The sequence below is a fragment of the Trypanosoma theileri genome (assembly GCF_002087225.1).
Source record: "Trypanosoma theileri isolate Edinburgh chromosome Unknown TM35_Tth_27_V1, whole genome shotgun sequence".
NCBI lineage: Eukaryota > Euglenozoa > Kinetoplastea > Trypanosomatida > Trypanosomatidae > Trypanosoma > Trypanosoma theileri.
In genome coordinates, this window is record NW_021639869.1 from 409196 (window position 1) to 431039 (window position 21844).

The 21844-nt window shown below is 38.4% G+C and overlaps 9 protein-coding genes across 9 annotated transcripts; all 9 read left to right on the forward strand.

The window, feature by feature from the left end:
• Positions 1-135: 135 nt before the first annotated feature.
• On the forward strand, positions 136-1140 carry TM35_000272270 (uncharacterized protein; the record flags this gene model as incomplete). Its single annotated transcript, XM_029028120.1, has 1 exon — positions 136-1140. One exon carries the CDS (start codon positions 136-138, stop codon positions 1138-1140), a length of 1005 nt encoding a protein of 334 aa, XP_028880703.1.
• A 778-nt stretch (positions 1141-1918) lies between these two features.
• TM35_000272280 (ATPase subunit 9) lies at positions 1919-2242 on the forward strand (the record flags this gene model as incomplete). The annotated part of the gene is made up of 1 exon (XM_029028121.1): positions 1919-2242. The coding sequence occupies one exon, from the start codon at positions 1919-1921 to the stop codon at positions 2240-2242; it is 324 nt and encodes a 107-aa protein (XP_028880704.1).
• A 406-nt stretch (positions 2243-2648) lies between these two features.
• Positions 2649-4694, forward strand: TM35_000272290 (putative carnitine O-palmitoyltransferase; the record flags this gene model as incomplete). The annotated part of the gene is made up of 1 exon (XM_029028122.1): positions 2649-4694. The coding sequence occupies one exon, from the start codon at positions 2649-2651 to the stop codon at positions 4692-4694; it is 2046 nt and encodes a 681-aa protein (XP_028880705.1).
• Positions 4695-5007: 313 nt separating this feature from the next.
• On the forward strand, positions 5008-6069 carry TM35_000272300 (uncharacterized protein; the record flags this gene model as incomplete). The annotated part of the gene is made up of 1 exon (XM_029028123.1): positions 5008-6069. One exon carries the CDS (start codon positions 5008-5010, stop codon positions 6067-6069), a length of 1062 nt encoding a protein of 353 aa, XP_028880706.1.
• Positions 6070-6486: 417 nt separating this feature from the next.
• Positions 6487-7506, forward strand: TM35_000272310 (proteasome regulatory non-ATPase subunit; the record flags this gene model as incomplete). The annotated part of the gene is made up of 1 exon (XM_029028124.1): positions 6487-7506. The coding sequence occupies one exon, from the start codon at positions 6487-6489 to the stop codon at positions 7504-7506; it is 1020 nt and encodes a 339-aa protein (XP_028880707.1).
• Positions 7507-7879: 373 nt separating this feature from the next.
• TM35_000272320 (Ras like protein family, member T1) lies at positions 7880-9598 on the forward strand (the record flags this gene model as incomplete). The annotated part of the gene is made up of 1 exon (XM_029028125.1): positions 7880-9598. One exon carries the CDS (start codon positions 7880-7882, stop codon positions 9596-9598), a length of 1719 nt encoding a protein of 572 aa, XP_028880708.1.
• Positions 9599-10010: 412 nt separating this feature from the next.
• On the forward strand, positions 10011-10541 carry TM35_000272330 (peptide methionine sulfoxide reductase; the record flags this gene model as incomplete). The annotated part of the gene is made up of 1 exon (XM_029028126.1): positions 10011-10541. One exon carries the CDS (start codon positions 10011-10013, stop codon positions 10539-10541), a length of 531 nt encoding a protein of 176 aa, XP_028880709.1.
• Positions 10542-11073: 532 nt separating this feature from the next.
• TM35_000272340 (uncharacterized protein) lies at positions 11074-18402 on the forward strand (the record flags this gene model as incomplete). The annotated part of the gene is made up of 1 exon (XM_029028127.1): positions 11074-18402. The coding sequence occupies one exon, from the start codon at positions 11074-11076 to the stop codon at positions 18400-18402; it is 7329 nt and encodes a 2442-aa protein (XP_028880710.1).
• A 1833-nt stretch (positions 18403-20235) lies between these two features.
• Positions 20236-21324, forward strand: TM35_000272350 (putative fructose-bisphosphate aldolase glycosomal; the record flags this gene model as incomplete). The annotated part of the gene is made up of 1 exon (XM_029028128.1): positions 20236-21324. One exon carries the CDS (start codon positions 20236-20238, stop codon positions 21322-21324), a length of 1089 nt encoding a protein of 362 aa, XP_028880711.1.
• Positions 21325-21844: the final 520 nt, after the last annotated feature.

Below are 21844 nucleotides of genomic sequence, written 5' to 3' on the forward strand. Positions count from 1 at the left end.
TTATTATTATTATTATTATTCTACGATTTGTTCATTTGTGAAACCTTTTCTATTTTTAGGTGTTGATACTTTTTCTTTTCTATTTTTTTTTTTTTTTGTTATTCCGGTAGTGATTAAGAAAACGAGGAAGGAATAATGCCGCGATCGCGGGAATCCTCAACCTCCCACGATGATACAGAAGTTAATGGGAATGGCAGTGACAGTGATACCACCTCTACCGCATCTCACAGCAGTCGCAGCAGTAGCACTAGTAGTGTTGGTAGTAGTAGTGGTAGCAGTAGTGTTAGTAGTAGTAATAGCACTGCGTTATCATCATCATCATCATCTAATGCTTCTGGGAAGGCACGAGAAGTACCTGCGAAGGGCGGTTGTGATGCTCTGGCAGTGGAATCTATGGAACGACAGCAACGACTTCGCAGATTGATTTCTCAGCGCAAAGTTGGAGACACTACAGCGATAGACGATGGAAAAAATGTGGATCCCTTCACCTTTCGTAAAGGTGCTCTCGATGCTGATGATGGTCTGTTGCTCTCTACCTTTTCAAATGCGTTGCTTTTCGCGCGGCTTCTTGCTTCTCTTCGCAATCGGGAGGATCCTGCACGGACGCAGAGCTTTGACGATTTCTTGTCCGCTTCGAATCCCATGTTTTGCCGCAACTTTAAACTTCCCTTGGAGGATGCAGCATTGGAGACACTGCGGGATACAGTCCCTTGCCAGCACGAGTGTGCAGAGTTAGAGCGAAGCAACATTGTTGTGCGGCGGAAAAAACGGGAACGAGTGATGCTCGGAGCAGCAGCCACTAATACTATGGTGACTAACAATAATAATGATCCTAACGCATTGCAGCAGCGCAGCAGTGATAATACTGTATCTAATGCACGCGGAGGATCATCCATGTCAGGCATTATTGCAAAGTCTCTGCAGAGCTGGGAGCAGCATCTCTCTTCTGAGTTAAAGGCAGAAGGTGTGTCCCTTGAAAGCTTCAGACAGCAAAGACATGATAGTAGCTACTTGGAGGAAATGCGTTTCTTACAAAATTCACAATGGGCAGACTACCAACGTGAGCTTCAGCTGGAGGAAAAGCGAAAGGAACAAGAGGCGAAACGAGCAATTCGTCGCGGAGAAGGAGATATGGTTTAAAGCAAAGTGTGTCTGCTCTATTGTTAAGCTCTCATCACGGGTAAAACAACAACAACAACGAAAAAAAAAAAAGATTTGCTTTTACTTTGCTTTACACTGCATCCTTATTCGTTTTATTTTTTTTCTTAATTTATAGTCTCTCTTTCCTTTCTGTGTATACTCTTTCTATATATATATATATATATATATATATATATATTTCTTTTCTTTCTCCCTCTGCACATCATAGAAGAAGTCTAATAAGATGGGACACTCTGCAAAGATTACACGAGGTGGCAACAAGGCGCGTGTGAACCAAGGCCGCCAAGAGGCAAAACTGCGTGCACAAGGGGCGAAGACACACGCTACATCCGCAAAGGAAGCTATGGATGCGAAACGTGCACAGAAGAAGCGGTCAAAGGCGATTGCCAATGAACTTCGCTCAAAGACGCAAGTTCAATCTACACCCATTGTAAATATGGCACCAAAGGTGAAGAAGCCTGCTAAATAAAATGAATATTGGAATTGTTTTTTTTTTCTCTATTCGTTTTTCTTTGTAACAATTAGAAAAGTGACGTCTAAGTTTTATCTTTTCCTGTTTATGTCTGACATCGTAATAAAGGTAAAATTTTTGATATGGGAATTAGATGAACCCCATTGACTATGAAAGAAAATAAAGTTTTTTATATGTATGCATCACTATGTTCTTGCTTCTCTCTTTTTTTTTTCTTCTCTGTGTGTTTATATCTCTGCCTTTCACGCATCGATTTTAGAAGTAACACAAAAAAAAAAACATAATATGCTCCGCCGTATTGTTGCCAAGCCCGTGAGCCGAGTGGCGGCCACTCCCACTGCGGTCTCCTCCGCGTTGGCGGTGCGCCGGGCCTCTACGGTGGCCATCTCCGTTCAGGGACTTCACTACGTCGGCACCGGACTGGCGGCCATCGCCCTCGCCGGTGTGGGTCTGGGCATCGGCACCATCTTTGGCAATCTCCTCGTCGCCTGCGCCCGCCAGCCAAACCTGACAAAGATGCTGTTTAACTACGCCATTCTTGGTTTCGCGCTTACAGAGGCTATTGGTCTGTTTGCCCTGATGTTGGCCTTCCTGATGCTCTTCTCGTAGGTTTTTTTTTTTTAGATGGGTTGTGTTTGTTGAATTACATTTCGTTGGTGTTAGTGGAAAGAGTGGCATTAGGGAATTACGCGTAGGGAAGTGAATTGATAGGATAGGACGCGCGTGAAGCGTATTGTTGTGGGTATTTTTTTTTTCACCCTTTAACGAATGAATGAATGAATACCCTTTTTATTTGAGTTTCTAATCTAACCTTTTCACTATTGAGAGTTTACGTTGTTTTTCGAGGTTATATTTTGACTCCAACACATAATGTCAAAAAGAGGATTATAATCTAATTTATTCTTCCATTTTTTATTTTTTTTTTTCGGTTAAAAGGTTTAGAAAAAAAAAAAAAAGAATACAGGATAAACATTTTATTATTTAAGTTTCTATCTCACAATTGTGGTGAATTATTATGACAACAGAAACATCGTCACTTAAGCAAACAGATACTCACTGTCCTCAGCTTCCACTACCGAATCTCACCACCTTATTAAAACGCTATATTGAATTTTTGGAACCCCTAGATGGTGTCAAAGATAAGCAATCTAGTATTAATTTTGTTCAAGAGGTGTTAAAATCTCTGCAAGATGATGAAAATACAACATCGCCTGAATTTCGTACTATAGCAAAGTATTTTCGTTTTTTAGAATCTATTATTGGAGAATACAAAAACTTTTGTAATACCACACTTCGCACATCCCACATGGCCCCACTCTGGAATGCCATGTATCTTGGAAACAGGGAACCATTACCTCTCGGGTGGAACTACATGCTGCATCTTGATGGGCCTTCCCTAGAGACAGTCGCGCAGCAGATGAATGTATCTTCACAGGCTTTGCGAGCTGCAGTCATAGGAGCCGCATCATTTCAAGTTCGTCGTCTCGTGGAGCAACCTTTATTTTTCTCTTCTGAAGCCCAGTCTCGCCTCCCAAGATCTTGCCGTGTAGATTTGACCTTGTGCCGTGATCAATACAATCGTCTTTTTCGAACGGTGCGTATTCCGCATCTTGGAATGGATGGATTACGTTGGTCTCATACGAACAAGGTACTCTTGCTTCGCAAGGGTTATGCCTTTATATTGAGTTGGATTCACTTTGAGGATTCAGATAATGTTAACCTTTTAGGACCACACTGGTTAGAAGAAATTGTTTGTAATGCTCGTCTTATTCAAACTGTGATAGACAAGACAGCTGATTTGCCTGCAAACATAGAGAGTCCATTAGTTCTGGCAAGCGGATCCCGTAGTATTTGGGCATACGCCTTTGAGGAACTCTGGGGAAATGCTGTATCAAAAGATGCACTAGATGCTATTACCTCTTGTAGCTTTGCAATTGCTCTTGATGAAGAAACAGATCTCTCTCTCGCATTACATGGAGGTAAATATCCAGAAAATCGTTATCCTGATATGAATGTAATGTATACAGTTGATCCTTCTGGTGGGGCTAGTTGCAACATGGAGCATTCATGGGGTGACGGTGGTACTATGATATTAGTTTGTAGTACTATTCATCATTACGCCACATCGCTGATTAATGAAAAATTAACAGTTAAACGAATAGAAGGTTTAATTTGTTCTGATTACTCAGATCATGTAAAACCTGTATGTTTTGGAACTCTTTCTAACACTGTACTGAAATCTATTGCAAATACTCGATGCGATCATCAGAAGCGAGTTGAGCAAACTGAATTAACTGTACGACATATTCGTGCTTTTGGTACAAATGAAATTAAAAAAAACTGTCGTGTTAGTCCAGATGCTTTTGTGCACGCTGCGTTTCATCTTGCTCAACGTCGTCTTTTTGGAGATCAACGATCCACTTATTGTGCCTTGATGATGAAGAAATACCACCATGGGCGGACCGAAACACTACGAACAGTAACAAGAGCTACACAGGAATTAGCACTCATGATGGAATCAGTAGATAATAAAAATATATTTAACTCATCTATAGCGGCAGCATTACAAAAATCAAGCAAAGAGCATCGAAAGAGAATTTCGGTGTGTCGTGCAGGACAGGGGTTTCATCGAGCTGCCACTCTACTTCGTCGCCTTCACAATGAAGTTCGAGAGCGACTGCAATGTATGGAAAAAACTAACGTTGATATGAAATTGGTTCAAGCTGCGGAATCTGTGGAATCGTATTTTTTTGCTTCTTCAGCACTGAAAGAGTTATCAAGTGATTATCTCTCAACTTCAAATATTACGGCTAATGGTATCTCATCTTTTTCTTTTGCTGCAACTCACCCAAATGGGGTGGGGATTGGCTATTCCCTTTTTCCTAAAATTCTAACATTCACATGTTCATCATATAAAAGTTTTGCACGACCGATTAGCGGAATAAAATCGATCGAAAAGGAGAAACAAATATCCGTCTGCAATGTTTACGCTGACACACTTGAGCAGGCTGTCCATGACCTCTACTCTCTCACTGCAGTACTACCTCCACCAAAATTGTAGTCCAGAGAATTAGAGGGAAAGGAAAATACTGGAGTTAATATTTTCTCTCCTAACATGGAAAACAAAAACGAAGAAAATGATATTGTCAATGATATTGTATCATTATGCAAGACATACTTTTATCTTTATACTAGTAATATATATATATATATATATATATATATATATTTCAATTGTTTTGATTTTCCTTTACTCTTTACTCTTTTTTCTTTTTTTTTTCTTTTCTTATCTCCCTCTCTATTTATTTATTTGTTCTGGTAATATATATATATATTACTGACTTTGTGTGCGAGTGTGGGTGAAAAGTAATTTAATGGCTTTCCGTGGTTTAGTAGGCGCCGCTTGTGTTGCAAGTGGTTTTGCTGTAACAGGAGTTGTTGTGCTTACATCACGCTGGAGACGTCTTGAATCACGTCGAGCCGTACTTGATAATGAGTATGCTAGTATTCTAGAGGAACTCTCCTCTTTAGATAATACACGATTAATAGAAGCTGAAAATCTACGAAAGAAAAAACACGAAATAGGACTTCTTCATGAAACTGTAGATACACTATGGAATGATCGACTTGAACGGTACAAGCAAACAAATAAGGAGATGTATTCTTATTTAAAGGCACTTCCAGAAGCTCTTGGTATACTAAAAGGTCTTACAAGTCACTATCAATATATGACCAAAGAAATGCGTAAATTCATCTCATTTGATGTTGCTTGTAGTAAAGTTCATAACTTTTCACTTCTTCTTGAACATGGGGATCGCGTTGGAATTCATCGTGTAGCTGAATCTATTAGGCAATTACTAATAGCAGAACCTCTTGTTGAAGTGGTATGTGATAGTGTCATTAACGATTTCACCAACATTAGTGCACCATCTACTATAAATGAGTGCAGCTTGAGTTTTGTATTTTGTATGGAGGAACTTGATAAAGCTATTGAAGCGGCAGTGTCGCATTTTCTGGAGTTTCAGCGAGATCGTGCCGATAGGGCACCTAATGTTATTTGTGAGGGTATAAGGAAATTAAGTGATGAAGCCAAAGTGAACACACTGAGTAGCGGAGATATTATTATGCAGAGGGAAGCAAAGGCACTGAGGGACCTTCTTCTTCGAGATAAACGACAACTACATACAGCTGAAGATCTAAGAAGTGCATTGAATTACGTTGAAAACGTTATTAGTAAACTAAATAAAAAAAATGGCCATGATAATGCATTACAAGCTACCATTATTGCAGATCCTGCAGTTGGAATTGCAGAGGAGCAATTATTGTTATGGCGTAAATCAGCTTCACTTTTTCTGGTGCGAGAGCAGGCCAAAGAGGCGCTTAGTGCTTACAATCTTTTACTGGCGGAGACACTTACGAAAACGAAGATAGCGTGATGTGGAGGGGAACAGAATGTTTTTTTTTTTATTTATTTATTTTTTTACTTATTCTTACTCTGTGGTAGAGTATTTGTTGGTGGTACAAATCCCGAATTTTTTCACTTGGGATTCTTTCCTTAAATAGTCATGAGGGTCTGTGTCTATACTATATTCTCTCTTTCTTTCATTCTTTCTTTCTCTTTTTCTCTTATAAATTAAATTAAATTGTACATCGTTATATTCCACTAAAAGAAACAGCAAGAACTAAGGAAATAAAAAGAAAAAAAAAATATATAACACAGAGTCAACGTCAATTACAACAAGAGTACAGGAGAAAGGAAGATAAGAGCACGTATTGAGATATTTCTGTATAGGTACATATTTGTATCAGTAAATATTTTACAGTTGAGTTTCTCATTTCCGTAGCTATTTGTAATGCCAGAAGCCTGTTTTCTTTGCCTAGATTCCACGGAGTTTACACGGAATGGTGACCAGTTTCCGAATCGCTTTCTCGCAATGCAGGAGGCGGCCAATCTGTTAGTCAATGCCAAAATTCAGATGAACGCTGAAAATACTGTTGGTTTTCTCTCACTTGGCGGAAATGCTTGTACGGTGTTTGAAACGCTTACGCAGGATGTGGATCGTGTTATGGCAAGTCTGACAAAGATTCGTATCAGTGGGAAACAGTGTCACTTCTCAAAGGGTCTGCAAATTGCCTGTCTTGCTCTCAGTCATCGGACCAATCCAAGAGCTGAGAGACGTATTGTTGCTTTTATTGGCACTCCACTTACTGAGACAGATGAAGAACTTGATATTTTGGCAAGAAAACTAAGAAAAGACGATGTCTCAGTTGATGTTGTTGGAATTGGTGTTGAGTCTAATGTTCCAAGATTGGCGGCATTTGTGGAAAAGTTAAGTAAACGAGGGAATTCACATTTTCTCAATGTGTCCGTGTCTACGAATCTCACTGACTCACTAATGTCCAGCCCTATATTTTTGGGTAGTGATGCCGTTGAAAGCGCTGCTGAGGGTCATAATGAGTTCCAGGGATTTGGTATAGACCCCTCCACCGATCCAGAGCTCGCGATGGCCATTCGTATGTCTTTGGAGGAGGAACAACAGCGTCAGGCTGCTGTGGCTGCTGCTGCTGCCGCCGCCGCTGCGTCTGACGCTAACAGAGGAGCAAATGCGACTTCTACTCCGCAGGCAGAGGCGGAAAATCTGGAAAACCTCTCTGAGGAAGAAATGCTTGCGCGGGCCTTGCAAATGTCATTAGAGGAGGCACAAAAGGCCTCTCGGGGCCCAGAGGAATCCAATCCAACTACACATCCTGAGGAGGACGCTTTTGCGCGTGAGGTTGAGAATGAACTTAAAAATGAGCAGGAGTCAAAGGATACCAGTGGTAACACAAATGACAAGGAATCTAAAAAAGGAGGAGATGGAGATAAGAAATAGTTATTTGATCGCAGTACTCTTTTTTTCTTCTTTTGTTTTTTTTTTTTCCATTTTTCGATATGTTCATAAACAGAGAGAAAGAGAGAGGGAGAGGAAACTTTGCAATGGATGAAAGAGTGATACTTCACCCGTTTCGCGAAATACAAGCATATTATTGAAAAAAAAAAAACCTTAAAAAAATCCCATGGTAGTAATAAAGAAGAATGGAAATGTTATTTATTGTTGTTGTTATTGTTGTTGTTGTTGATTTTTTTCTTTGTTGGTTTTTTTTTCTATTTTCCTCATGCTGTGTTGGGGATACCTTTTTACACTATAGATATAGTTATTATATATATAGGTGACAAACTGGGGTTTTTGAGACATACATATATATATGGTGTTGGCAACTATTCATGTTTTAATCTGTGGAACGGATTTCCACAGAGTGGAGGGAGTACTTGGTGGTTGTGTGGAGAATACCAATTATGCTTGGAACCGTCGCTATGACATTTCCTGTACTTCTGCTCCAAGAGTGGATGATGTCGATAGTCGTCTTCTTTCGATGTGTCATTTGGTGGTTCTCACACGTGGGGCGGTATGTCCACAAAGTGCCAAGAGTTTTAGGAATAAACCAACTGTGTCAATTGAAGGAACTCCAGAAAGTGTATTGAGTATGGTAAAAGAGTGTGACTTCTATTATGGTATGCACACCATTGCAAGTCTCCGATCTGCAGTTGTAGATATAGGTCTTTCACCTCCGCATGTAATTTGGGAGAAGACGCTGAAAACGTTTACGCAAACGGGCGATTTAGCACTACGACGTGCCTTTTGGCTTCTTGATAAGGATGATGATGGTATGCTAAATGAGGAAGAGCTTATTGCATGGCAAAGATCTATTACATCGGCATCTTTTTCTAAAAATGATCTTATTGAATTGTTTAATAATGGTACCTCACATTCGGGTTACATTTCAATAGATTATGAACTCTTTCTAAATATGCAAAAAACATATCTCCTTGAAGGAGATGTACGACGAGTATGGGCGACATTGCATGTAACTGGAGTTCACCCTGATGGATTACCTTACTCTTGGAGAGATATTCATGCGATTCGTGTGAGTAAAGAGAGTAATACTTATCTTTCACATATTGCTATTCAATTTTTTCGAAATTTGTACAAACTTCGTCGGTTTCACGAACTGGATGACATTTGGAGTGTTACCCCTGGTTGTCCATGGAAACATATCAATGGTTTTCTAACTAAGCGTATACCATTGGATAAATTTATTGAGTACTGGAAATATATGGGGTTGGTAAAACGAGATGTAGTTGTTCAATACGCTCGATACTGGGGATACAAAGGGGATACAAGTCCATTGTTTTTGTTACGACATGCACGTCCATTTCGTGAAATGGGTGAAGTAGTTCCTAATACGATTCAAGTCCTTGTTGTTGGTTCCCCGGGTTGTGGAAGAAGAAGTCTAATGTTCACTTTGACCGCTAAGGATGAGGAGTTTTACGAAGATGAGGGACCAGCTAGTAATATATATGTACGAACTACAACATTCTTTGTAAGAAATGGAAATGAAGAAGTTCCACAAACGGTGGTTTATGTTGCAGTGCCTCTTGAAGAAGTTTCACGTATAATGGAGAATGAAACATTGTCAAAACAGGTAGATGTGGTACTTCTTTGCTACGATGGAACTCAGGTGGAGGAAACCTCACTACCAATTATGCGCGTATATTTGGAGGCTAAATCATCACTACTACATTCTTCTAATTTGCCGTTTGTAGTTGTAATGACAAAAGCTGAGGCTACTGTGGAAACAGAAAAAAATGCAGAAGCAAACAAAATATTGGAAGATTTTTGCCGACAGCAGCAACTCCTTTGGCCACCTGTGGTAACTAGCGTAGAAGATCCTGAGGAGTCTGAGATTGTGGCCCTCAATGAATATATGCATGCTATTGCAAAGGAACCAGAAATTGCTATCGCTAACCCGCCCCTAACGCCCACGCGCATACTGAGGCGAGTTGTAATCGTAACAACTTTTGCTGTAGCTTTGGGTGCCTTCACACGATTTTTACTTCGACGATTACGAAAGAAATCTAACTAAGAGGAAAACTATTTTTTCCCCTACTCTCTCTCTCTCTCTCTCTCTCTCTCTCTCTCTTTTTCTTTGCAGAGGTTTATACCTTGTAGATGGGAGAGGGGAGGGGAGGGGAGTGGTGGTGTTGTTAAGAACAAAACAAGAATTACATAGAGATAATGAATGCTGAGGTAAAACACACATACAAAAAAAAAAAAAAACGTGAAAAAAAAATATTATGACGCCAAGTGATGCATTCATTTGTTATTAATTATACATTGGCGTACTCTATGTTGTACATGAAATTAAAAATTTGTACCATTTTTTTTTCACCCCTAATAATTCTTTATACCCTATTGTTTATCTCTGATTTAGAGCTATTGTTTAAATCCAAGAAATATATATATTTATTTACTTTATTGTTCCTTCGCTTAAGAAAATGAGTATTGGCGTACCTGCTACTTTTGCTGCCGGGTGCTTTTGGGGAACGGAGCGTTATTTTGTCAAGCGTTTTGGTGATGCCCTTCTTTCTTATCAAGTTGGGTACATGGGGGGTGAGGACGCGGATGAAGTAACCTATACAATGGTCAAGAAGGGAAATACAGGGCACGCGGAGGTTTTTCATGTGATGTACAATCCTGAAAAGGTCTCGTACGCAAATCTTTTGGACTTTTTCTTTCGCATGCACAACCCGACAACATTGAATCGCCAGGCTGGTGATATTGGCACACAGTACCGTAGTGCGATATTCTATCACGATGAACAACAAAAACGAGAGGCGGAGGATTACATCGCGCGACTTAACGGAGCGGATCCGCAACTCCGTGCTGAATTTGTTAAGGCCTTTGGTGACAAGACGGTTGTCACTACTGTGGAGAAGGCAGGGCGTCTGTACTCCGCAGAGGAATACCACCAGAAATATTTGGTGAAGAACCCCGATGGTTATTGCGCCCACCGTATCTATTGGTGATATTCCATATAGTTTGGTCTAGCGTTTCATGGGTGCATCCATCACATTCTTGTTTCTTTTTTTTTAGTGGTTTTTTTTTTTTCTTTATTATCTTCAGGGCAGTTCTATTTAATCACTCGTCCTCACGACGCTTCTGTTGAACCTTTTTTGGATTCCTTTTTTATTTATTTTCTTTGCTTTTTTTTTGCTGTATTCATTGAAAGGTGATGTATGGATTAAGGTATAGGAGACGGAAAAAAAAGGAAAAGAAAAGAAAAAAAAACAGGTGCAACTCTGGCAAGAGGAAAAACAGAGAGAAAAACAAATATTATATCTCTACAATCTGTCGGTAACGACATCTAGAGGCTTAAAAAGATCCATGTGGTTAGAATTGTGTTTTATTTGTTGGTTTTTTTTTTTCTTTGAGTGAAATATGTCTGCTTATATGGATTTGATAACTTTTTATGATATATTGTTTCTTATTTGATTCTCTTTTTTTTTTCTCTTTTGTTTTCTTCATAGATCTTAATAGTTAACGTTTCTTAGGAACGTCATGCAGCAGGCTATTTCCTATGTCATATCTAATTTGGCAAAAATTGCCGATGTTAAACCGAGCGATGTCGAGAGTTCCCTGCGTCAAAGAACTCTACGTTTTCGAGATTTAGCCTTACGTAAGGAAACATTAAATAAAATACTCCCTATTCCTATTCTTTCAGGACATATTAGTGATCTGCTTGTTGAGATACCATGGCCAGTACCAAATAAACCGCTGATCATACATCCTCATGGAGTTACCATGACTTTAGATCCTCTTGGTAAAAGTACTGGGATAGTTGAAATGAGTTTAGAAGAGATACAAGATGGCATTACCGATGAAAGTATTCTTGGCGTAGCAAATACTTCAACAACCATGAATGATATTCAAATGGAAGAACAAGAAGAGTTACCAGCCACACCTCCGTTACGAAGTGATGCTGAACTTGAGGACATGTGTGAATCACCAGAAGTTGATGATGATGATTATATGTCTTGTCGGAGTGATACTGATACTTCAAATTCTTCCTTTGATTTTGTAGATGATACTATACCCCCTTTAGTAGAAGAAGAAAGATGGGGATTATTTTCTTTTATTCGAAATGCAGCTTCCCAATCTGTATCTTGGTTAATTAATCGTCCTATTCATGTTCACTTTGTTGATGTTAATCTTATTATTCCATGTGATTCGTCTAATGGGACGCGTTTTGAAATTGTAGCAAAAGAAGTTCTCGTACAATCGGAGCCATCACAGCAGGTATCTACAGAACGCATGAAAGTAGTTACGATAACCTTTAATAATATCACCGTTAATGCATGTACTCCCAAAGGAGAAACAAAAGTAATAGTTGTAGAAAATCTTACTGTAAGAGTTACTTCTGTGTATAATAATGCTGGTATATTATGTCGCAAAAACACAGCTATTATTTTTGAAGGTGTAACTTCTTTGTTCAGTGATGAGGATGCACTTGAAAGTCTAACTAAATGTATTGTTAGTCACCGAATCATGACGGAGGTTCCTGAATATTGTCGTCCATTCTCTGAACTTCGCCGTCAACGTTCACACTGGGCATATGCTAGGAATTGTGTTCTTTCACTAGTTCGTGAAAAGCGTAAACGCTACAATTTTAATCCCGCACACTTAAATTTTTATGCGGAGGCACGTAATTCGTATCTAAGACTCTTGGATTATTGTCATCGTACAGGGGATGTTGCGGAGAAGCGAAATAGTCTCGCTGAAGTAGAGAGAGATCTTCGCTATCGCGATGTGGTAATGTTATTGAGAAGAAAAGCCTATGAGAGGTATTCTGCTAGTTCATCTCGCGGTGAATGTAGGTTTGAAAACGCACCGCAAGAGTCCAATAGTGTTGTGCCATCGGCAGTGGTATCTTCCCTTCATGTGGATGTGCGAGTTGTCTGTATATACCTTCCAGCGAAAACGACGATGTGGATAAATGACATTGCTTTCGTAACTCGTGTGGAGGAGATAAGCTTTTCTATCAGAAGTATTTCTGTAAAGATAAACGGCATAGCTCAGGCGTTACACAAGGTGAAGGAGGAAGAACCATTTTTCTCTTTTCAGCGTACAGAGAAAAATGATATTGTCTTGGTTAGAATAAAGTTAGATGAATTTCGCTTTGCGGCAGAATCTGGGTATATTCTTAATATAATGAGACCTTTTATTATTGCCACATCACAGTGTCTGTCAAACTTACCAGAGCAAAATTCAGCTTTATCACAATCATCACAAACTCCACCTTCAATACCATCTAATCGGAGATTACAAACGATCACTTTTGTTTTCCCTCTGATACAATTTCAAATTGACGATTTACTGTTTTTCTGCGAGAAATTATCCCTAACCGCTGTAGATGAAATATCTGGAAGAAAGCGTATAGGATTTTTATTAAAAGAAGTATATCTACGCTTTGGAAAAAATGATCTTATCTTGTCACCTGTTAAGGTGGAAATGAAAGAAAAGGATGATATTGTAGTTTCTGTAATCGCTATAAATGTATCAGATGAGTTTTTAAAGTATATTTCTGGATTACGAAATGCTTACATTGATACTATAAGCGCTGTTCACAACTCAGATAAATCAGGAAGAAATGTAACAACGACAAGGGATAACAAATATGTCTCTGCAACCTTAAATGATATATGGAGTGTAATCGGAATGAAAGATGAATTTAACATTTTACCAAATTCACAGGAGGTATTATTTCTTGGTATTCAATGTGATTTTCATCCACTTAAAATGAAGATGACTATTGGATCTCTTAATGTTAGTCAAGGGAATGTAATAAATAATATTGCTGGTTTTTCTCTGAATGCCTCTTCGCTTATGATTTTAATTGATTACTTTGATAATGCACCATTATGTGTTGATCTTCCTAGTGGATTTCATTGTGTAACAAGTGTCAATAAGAATGAAGTCTCATGTTTACTTATAACTCTTGACACGATACAAGTTTTTTGGAAAGTAATATCACCACTTAATTTGTTAAACCTTTGCTGTGTGAAGATGGCTTTGTGCGGAGATTTGAGCTACTGTTCAGCAGATAAAGTACACCTTTTTGAAATCATTGAATTTACACCCTTGAAAGGTCTTTACCGTCGGGATTTGTCTGCAATTCCAACAACCACTCGTCCATTTCTTGCATCATCTCTACAGATTTATATGAATATTACAGAGATATGGATATATCGATTATCCTCTGTTGATTTTGGAAAACTTAGTAAACTAATGAACGAGCTTATATCGTTTTTTATCGATCATGTGGTTTCTGTTGAAGCGTACAGATTGTTTTTTAGTAGCTTAAGTGATATTGCTTTGTTATTAAGTGGTTCATCGTGCCCTGTGTTTTTTGATAAAACGAATGCTTTGATGTGTCGTATTAGTATGCCAGCGGTAGATAATTCAGTAGCCAAATTACCTTTAAATTTTGGAGAGCTATTACCAGAAATGCGTAATGTATCCTTATTGACTATGATAAACGCATGTGATGTACTATCTGTAGCGTTAAGTATGCCTATCCTTCGTGTAGAACTATTTCATTCACGTTTTCCATCAATAAATGTGTATACAGAGATTCAATTTCTTTCAGGAAAGTTACCTATGGCTCCACAAGATTTCTGGGATCCTATTATAGGTTCAACGGATTCTAATACATTAGAACTTACTTGTTCTTGTTTTGATTTTCACGCCGATCCTATCGCTAAGCTTGAAGTAAGTGATGTAAAGTATACACAGAGCAATACCCTCTTTAATGGGGATTCCAGTACTGTTTTAAGTGATAGTGAACTTGGTAGTGGTGATGGTTCATCCACTGTGAGTGAGGACATATCTTATTTAGAAGTAAAGGGATGGAGTTTGGGTAGTAATACTTCTCCAGGAACCATAATAATGAATGACTTATTTGGTCTCTGGAAGGAATTGGAGTATATGGCTAATTCTTTTCTTGTGAAACGTATCATTACGTATAATCATGTACCAGGAGGGAAATATGATTTAGAAAAGACAGGGCCATGGTTTTTTAATTGTCCAGGAGAAGTTATTATTGTAGAGGATTGTACTTTTTTATTTAAGGATACAGGGGTACAAATGGTTGTCTGTAGTGGGAGCTATGTGTACTTTCGCCGCTGTCGTTTTTTACCTTCTCTGCAGGATACAATAAGAGTTGAAGATGATAATGCGGCCTTTGTGTGTGATAATTGTGAGGAGTGTGCCACTTATGTAGATGATATTCCTCATGATACACAAAGTGAAGTTGAGAAGAAAACTACAGAGAGATATTACGTAAATATTAATCGCGGTAGAGTGAATTTGGATATGTCCACTGATCGTAAAGTTGTAGTTGCCATTCCTTCAGTAGATGTGCACATTATCACAACTTCTCGTAAGATTTTTTCTCAGGTCCGTGTACATCGTTGTCGTTGGGAATATATAGAAGAGAATATCCCACATGCTCTTCTTTCTCGTTTAGATGTTGACGTGGATTGTTCATTCAGACAAAAGGATCAACGCGCAAAGCTAAGTGTAGCCATACGATCTGGTGGGGCAAGTATCCCGCTTTGTATGATAAAAACAGTACAGGGAGTTATATCAGAGTGGAAATTGGGAGGAAATAGTTTAGTAACAACAACAACAACAACAACAACAACACGAACATTTGTGGTGCCCAGCAAACGTAAGGAACCTCCTGTTGTAAAATGGATATGTCTTCTTACTACATCTGTTTTTCCACTAGATTTTTCTCTTCCAAGTGGAGTTTCATTCACAAAGTTAACTATCCCAAATATTTCCATCTGTTCCAAACGACTAGTAGCAGAGGAAACATTTGTGGAATTTCAGATCGGGGCTCAAGATTTAGTAATCTGGGAATTTTCATCACAGTCGTTTGTGCCATTGTTGCGAAAGCCTCTTACTTTGGTGGTTGTACTTCGAACAATAGATTTCTCAACTGCCACTTGTGATGTATCCATATCTCCACTAGATCTTTCTCTCTCAAGTGAGCAGGTCAAATGTGCGCTATCGTTGATGATGTTTATTCATGGTGAAGTAAAGCATAAAGAGGAAGGACTTTCACCATGGTGCACCATGTACATTGATAATGAGGTGGGAGTTCCTCTTCTTTTGGAAAGTGCCACTGAAAAAATAGTAGTGCAGCATCATCTTGCTTTAGAAAAGAAGAGACTTCTTTTCCCTCACTCTGTGAAGGAAGTTGGAGGAAGAAAAGTAGATCATTTCGAGAAGGCTGACCCTACGATACCAAATGAAGACTCCTCATGTCTTCTTCAAACCGTAGATGTAGCTGTTTTAGATAATGATGAAAAGGTTTACATGACTAGTTGTGTAAAATCAGGTTCACTTGTACAGCACGTGATATTCCGAACAACGTTTCATATTATGAATGTTTTACCTTGTACGATTAAACTCTATTCACCAAATAATGCAGATGCAGTAGTAGTTGTTCAACCTAAAGAGGTGTCTTGTATTCCACTTTGTTATCTGGATTCTACAGATGTTGTTATATCTCTTATCTCACTCAATGAAAAAGTTGAATCTACTGAGGAGCTATTAAGTGAGATATCACCGAGAGATCTTTTCGAAGTGGCAGTATCACGTGGGGAAGAGTCCATTGGTCGCCTTAAGGAGTTTAATTTTGGTAAAAATACGGCCTATGTTGATATTACGTATCGTTTACAAGGTATGTGCCTTACAATGTGGCTTGCTCCGGCTAGGCCTAGTATTCATAATGGCACACACTTTCCCTTGAAGGTTTCTATTTTTCTTGAAAATTCTATAACTGAGGAAACAATTGTGAAACCAGGTGATACTCTAGTATCTCTAAAGTATGATCCTTTTGGAAAGCAATTAAATTATCGCTTTGGATGTGTTTTATACGGCAAAAACTATGTAGCTGATGAGCCCATATCTTTAGACGCCGTTCCCCCTTTAGTGGGTGAAAGTATCGTGATGAAACATGAACAGTATCCCAGACGACATTTTTTTGAACTAAGTATTGAACGACAACGTACTTCTTCATCTTATGTGGGTATAATTTACAGTGTATTACCTCGACATGTCTTTGGTGTAGTGAATAACTCCTTCGTAGATGTAGAAATAACATCTGAAAGTGGTGATTCGGTAGGTACATTGGGAGGTGAAATGCTATCATGCGCTTCTGGAATTAACTTTGCCTATATACCTTTTCACACTCCGTTAGTATTACATGCTGGAAAGGCAATCTCCACACCTTTTGAAGTAAAGAAAGAGTTTGAAGAGAGGATGATATTGTGTGATATTTCTGATAACAATGAAGTAATGGGTGTATCTCACTCCTTCCTCTTGCGTACACTAAAGACTGATGAAGAGTCTTTTATGGAATTAATCCCAGCATTATTCTTTGTCAATAAGGATTCTACACGTTCTCTCTTGGTGAAGCATGTGATTCGACCAACCGATAGTAAAGATGATTCTGAATGGGTTCAGACTATCTTTGTTCCCGCTTCTGGAGTACTACCATACACTACACTTTCTCGCTACGGATATACTAATTTTTTTTCTTTTGCATGGGAAGGGAATACAAATGATACTGATTATTCTCAACCAGTTGAAGCAATGCTTTCATCAAATACAGATTGGACAGGATATGTACAGTGTGGAAATACTCATCACATTGTACAAATTCGCAAAGAAAGTTTATTCGATACTGCAGTTGTGGCTATCAGTGCACCTCGACTACCATACTTGACTCTAGTAAATTTGACGCCTCGTACATATGATCTTGTACAATCAATGTCGGTATCTCTATGTACTCCTTCATCTGTAAACAATGACGAGGTATTTCTTGATGATGGTGATACAAAGATAAAGATTCCGCTCAGCCAAAATATGAGTACAAATGTTTTTGAAGGAGTTACTGTTTTTGTTCAAACCCAACGTGAATCTGTAACTGTGATTTTATCTCTTATACCAATAAATAAAGGAGTATTCTTGTTGGGTGATAGCACCTATGAAGATGCTTCTTTAGAAGAAAAGTCAATGCTACGTGTGGATGTCAAGTCTTCTTCTGTTTTATTAACATTTCGGGATGCAGGTGATCATCCTCTTCAACTTGGAGTTGAAGGAAGCGAATTCTGGTTTGTCTATCAATCTCCTAAAATTACGGCACAGTGTACGGTCTCAGATGCGTACGTTGAAAGTTCTTACAAAGGGAAAAAAAATCGTGTTGTGAAACCTTTCTGTTTTGACATGACAATTCGTGATGTCGGGCTAGATTGGAATTCTATAAGTGTTCTTTCTACCCAAATTAATTTGACGCAATTAGAATTGGAGGTATCAGATGTACTTGTTTATCAATTGCAACAGTTAGGTATTCACTGTCTTCCGCATTCTTTTTCGCTGGAGAAGAATACTTCTTCGACTTCCTTTACTCATGCAAAAGAGTTACAATTTGTAAAGAATAAAAGAATCAAACTTGTGTCTTTGATTATCTGTGAAGTTTCTATCCTTATTACATACGATAGAAGTGTGCGTCCACCTCAAGATGTTCTCTTTCGTGGCTCCCCTATTGGGAGTCTTATCCCGTCTCTTCATCGTGCCACTATGCAGTTCCCAACACTTCAATTACGTGATATTTCTGGTGACTCTATGATGGAGGTGGTGGATGTCGTGCGAGGAGTCTTGTTTGTTGAATTCCTTAAACAGATTCCAAAACTATTGACGAGTGTTGTATTGTTTCCTTCTCTTTCACCGATTGGAAGTATGCTCAGTCGCGTGGGTTCCTTTGTCTTTGGATCTGGTGACAGCTCCTCTGAGTTGCCAGGTACTACACTTATTTGAGCAGCATTGGGTGAGAGGCTGTCGCTCTGAAATGGTGATGGACGGTTTTCATCATCTTTTTTTTTTCTTTGTATTAACGATTTCAAGGGTGAATTAAACAACTTCACACTAAACGTCTCAGTGGGGTTGGGGTTACGAAAAAAAATTAAATAAATGTTCAAATCGTAGCGGTTCCGCTATCTTGTTCATATCACAGCGAAGGCGAAGAAATATATATATATATATATATATATATATATTTGTTTTCTACCCGATAGCACATGTAACCAGGTGGCGATGCATCGAACGCCTGATGTTCCTCTTGGGGGAAAAAAGGCAATAACAACAGTAATAAAGGAACGAGAAGTAATTCTTCAAGGTTTTTTTTTATTTCCTCACGCGAAGTTATGTATTGGTTTTTTGCTTTCGTCCACCATGTGCACATCCCACACGCACAAAAAAAAAGGCGAGAAATGTGGTGGTTGTTTCCGAATTTTTGGGCCCTTAATTTTGTTCAATGAATTAGGATTGTTTGACTACTATTATGCAAAAAAAAGAGCCGTTTAAATAATGTAAACGTATCTATGATTAATTCCACGTCGCCAAGAAAGTGAAGACATGAATCGCATATATTAAGCAAAAAACACGGTTATCATACTCTACACTGGGTTCCATTGTACTAGGAATAGCCCGATGTACACTGCAATGATAGATAGACGTTTCTAATCGGGACTCTATCCTTCTTTTCCACTTTTTTTTTATTTTTACGTACTACTTTTAGGGAGGATCTGTGTGTTAACGATCATGTTTCTTCTTTTGCTACGTTATTAGCCTTTGCTTTCCGGAGTTATTTTTTCCATGAATGGGAAGATTTATACTTCTTCTATACTACCGTGATGTCTTTCCAAGAAAAACGAGTTCTCATGTGCGGCCAAGGTGTTTTTTTTTGTTTGTAAGAATAAATCAAAGGGGACTTGAATTTATCGTGATTCAACCATTTTTCAAGCGATAAAAGAAAGGATTCTTCTCTCAGAAATAGAAACGAAAAAGAGAAAAAAAAAAAACTAATGTGAGACTAACAAATTTCTTCTTTTTCTTGATAAGGCTGAGTTGGTAGCTTTATATTCTGCAGGCATTAACGGAAACTTACCTTTATGTTATTAAATGTGCGAATTGGTCTAACTTATTGGAAAGAAAAGGTCTAGTAAAGAAACAGTTTATCCATTACTTTTTGGTGAGTAGCGTCTGTAACATGTATCGTGTTTTCTCCTAATGTACAAACCCTAACAAACGATGGCCTATGGGAGAGAGTGATGAATCCTTTGCACTCATGGACCTACTGGTGATGGACTGGGATGAGACCATGAAGATCAGCGGTGAGAAAACTATTGAAAACGCCATGAACTTCTTTATGCAAAAGGGCGTCAAGTCGGTGGTTGTGACTCACAGTCATTTTGGAATCCTACGCGTGATCAAATAACGATATTTGCGTGGTTTTCTGTGGGCTCATTGTTTTTTCGTGACCAAATCTGTGGAAAAGTTATGCAATATTGATCTTTATTTTTAATGCTACATGGGACAAATGTCTCTACAACACTATTATTCAAACATGATGCAAGCAGAACGATAGGTTTTTTCTTATTGTTGCAGATCCTATGATTATATATATATTCTTTATTTTCTTATTATAATTTAAGAACTAGAATTTAAGTAACGGTTATTATGTTTAACAAAAGCGTATTTTTTTTTTCTTTCTTTGGTTTCTCTTATTTATTATTGTAGAAGGAATAATTTATAGCTATTCTTATTACATCGTTTGAACATATATAATCTATTTAAAAAGCAAAAATCAAAATGTCCAAGGTCGTTCAAGTTCTTCAAGGTCAACTTCCATCTTATAACCGAATTCGAACAAAGTATGAAGCTGAGCTGATTTCAACTGCTGCAAAGATGGCTGCACGTGGAAAAGGAATATTGGCAGCTGATGAGCCCATTGATGCATATAATGAACGTTTTAAGCCTATGGGTCTTGAAAATAACGTTGAAAATCGCCGAAAATATCGTGTTATTCTATTGGAAACTCCAGGCATGGAAGAGTACATCAGTGGTGTTATTCTTCACAAAGAGACAGTTGAGCAACAAGCCTCTACTGGCGAAACCTTCCCTCATATGCTGATGAAAAAAGGAATCGTTTGTGGTATCAATACCGATGGTGGTTTACATCCCTTTTTTGAAGGAGTTGAGGGAGAAGAGATGACTGAAGGCCTTGATGGTTATGCTGCGCGAGCAGCATCGTACTATGCCAAGGGTTGTCGCTTCTGCAAGTGGAGAAATGTTTACAGAATTCAGAATGACAACGTTTCTGAAGCATTGGTTCGCTTTAATGCCGAAACTTTGGCTCGTTACGCTGTACTCTCACAGATGAATGGACTTGTCCCCATTGTGGAACCAGAGATTATGTTAAATGGTACTCACAACATTCATACATGTGAGCAAGTTTCACAACACGTCTGGTCAGAGGTTATTGCGGCACTCCATCGACACGGCGTTATTTTGGAGGGTATAATGTTGAAGCCAAGTATGGTCGTTCCTGGTTCGGAATCAGGCATCACCGTCTCAGCAGCGGAAGTTGCTGCTCACACGGTAGCTACACTGGCGCGGGTGTTGCCTCCAGCTGTTCCTGTCGTTGGATTTCTTTCAGGTGGTTTAAGTGAACTACAATCTACCGAATACTTGAATGCCATTAATAATACATCAACTCCTCACACGTGGTTGCTTACATTTACGTTCGGTCGGGCACTACAAAACAGCGCCCTGAAAGCATGGGTTGGAAAGGATGAAAACATTCCTCATTGCCGTCGTACATTTATGCATCGTGCAAAGATGAACTCTCTTGCCGTACAAGGAAAGTACAAGCCGGAAATGGAAAAAGAACTCCACTAAACTAATAACTCTCAATCAAAATGAGTAGAGGTAGAATAGCTTACTCTTCACCACCTCTCCTACGATATATATATCTATCTAAATATATATGTATTTAGAGTGAAAGAAGGGTAAGAAGTAGAAAAAAAAAATTATTTTATTGAAAACGTTTTTATTTTTATTAATCGGCACCTTTCTTTTAATCGCTTTTTTTTTTAAATACCTTTTCTTTTTTTTTCTACGTGTTTTCCACGAAGACAATGAGTTTTAACAATAGGCAAGCAATGAATTATCTATTTTTTTTTTTTTTAGGGGATTACTAACCATGGGAAATTTTTACCAATTTTTTATTTTTAGTGGATGTGGTGGGTGTCTTGTTATTTACAATTCCTATTTTTGACGTTATGATTATTTTCTCTGTAGATGCATGAGAGTGGGTTGTTTTATTTTTTTCTGAAAGCTTGCGATAAGAATGGCAAAGCCTTACTTTTTGGAACTACAGATTTATGGGTTTTGGTAAACCAAATTCTATTTCTTTTAT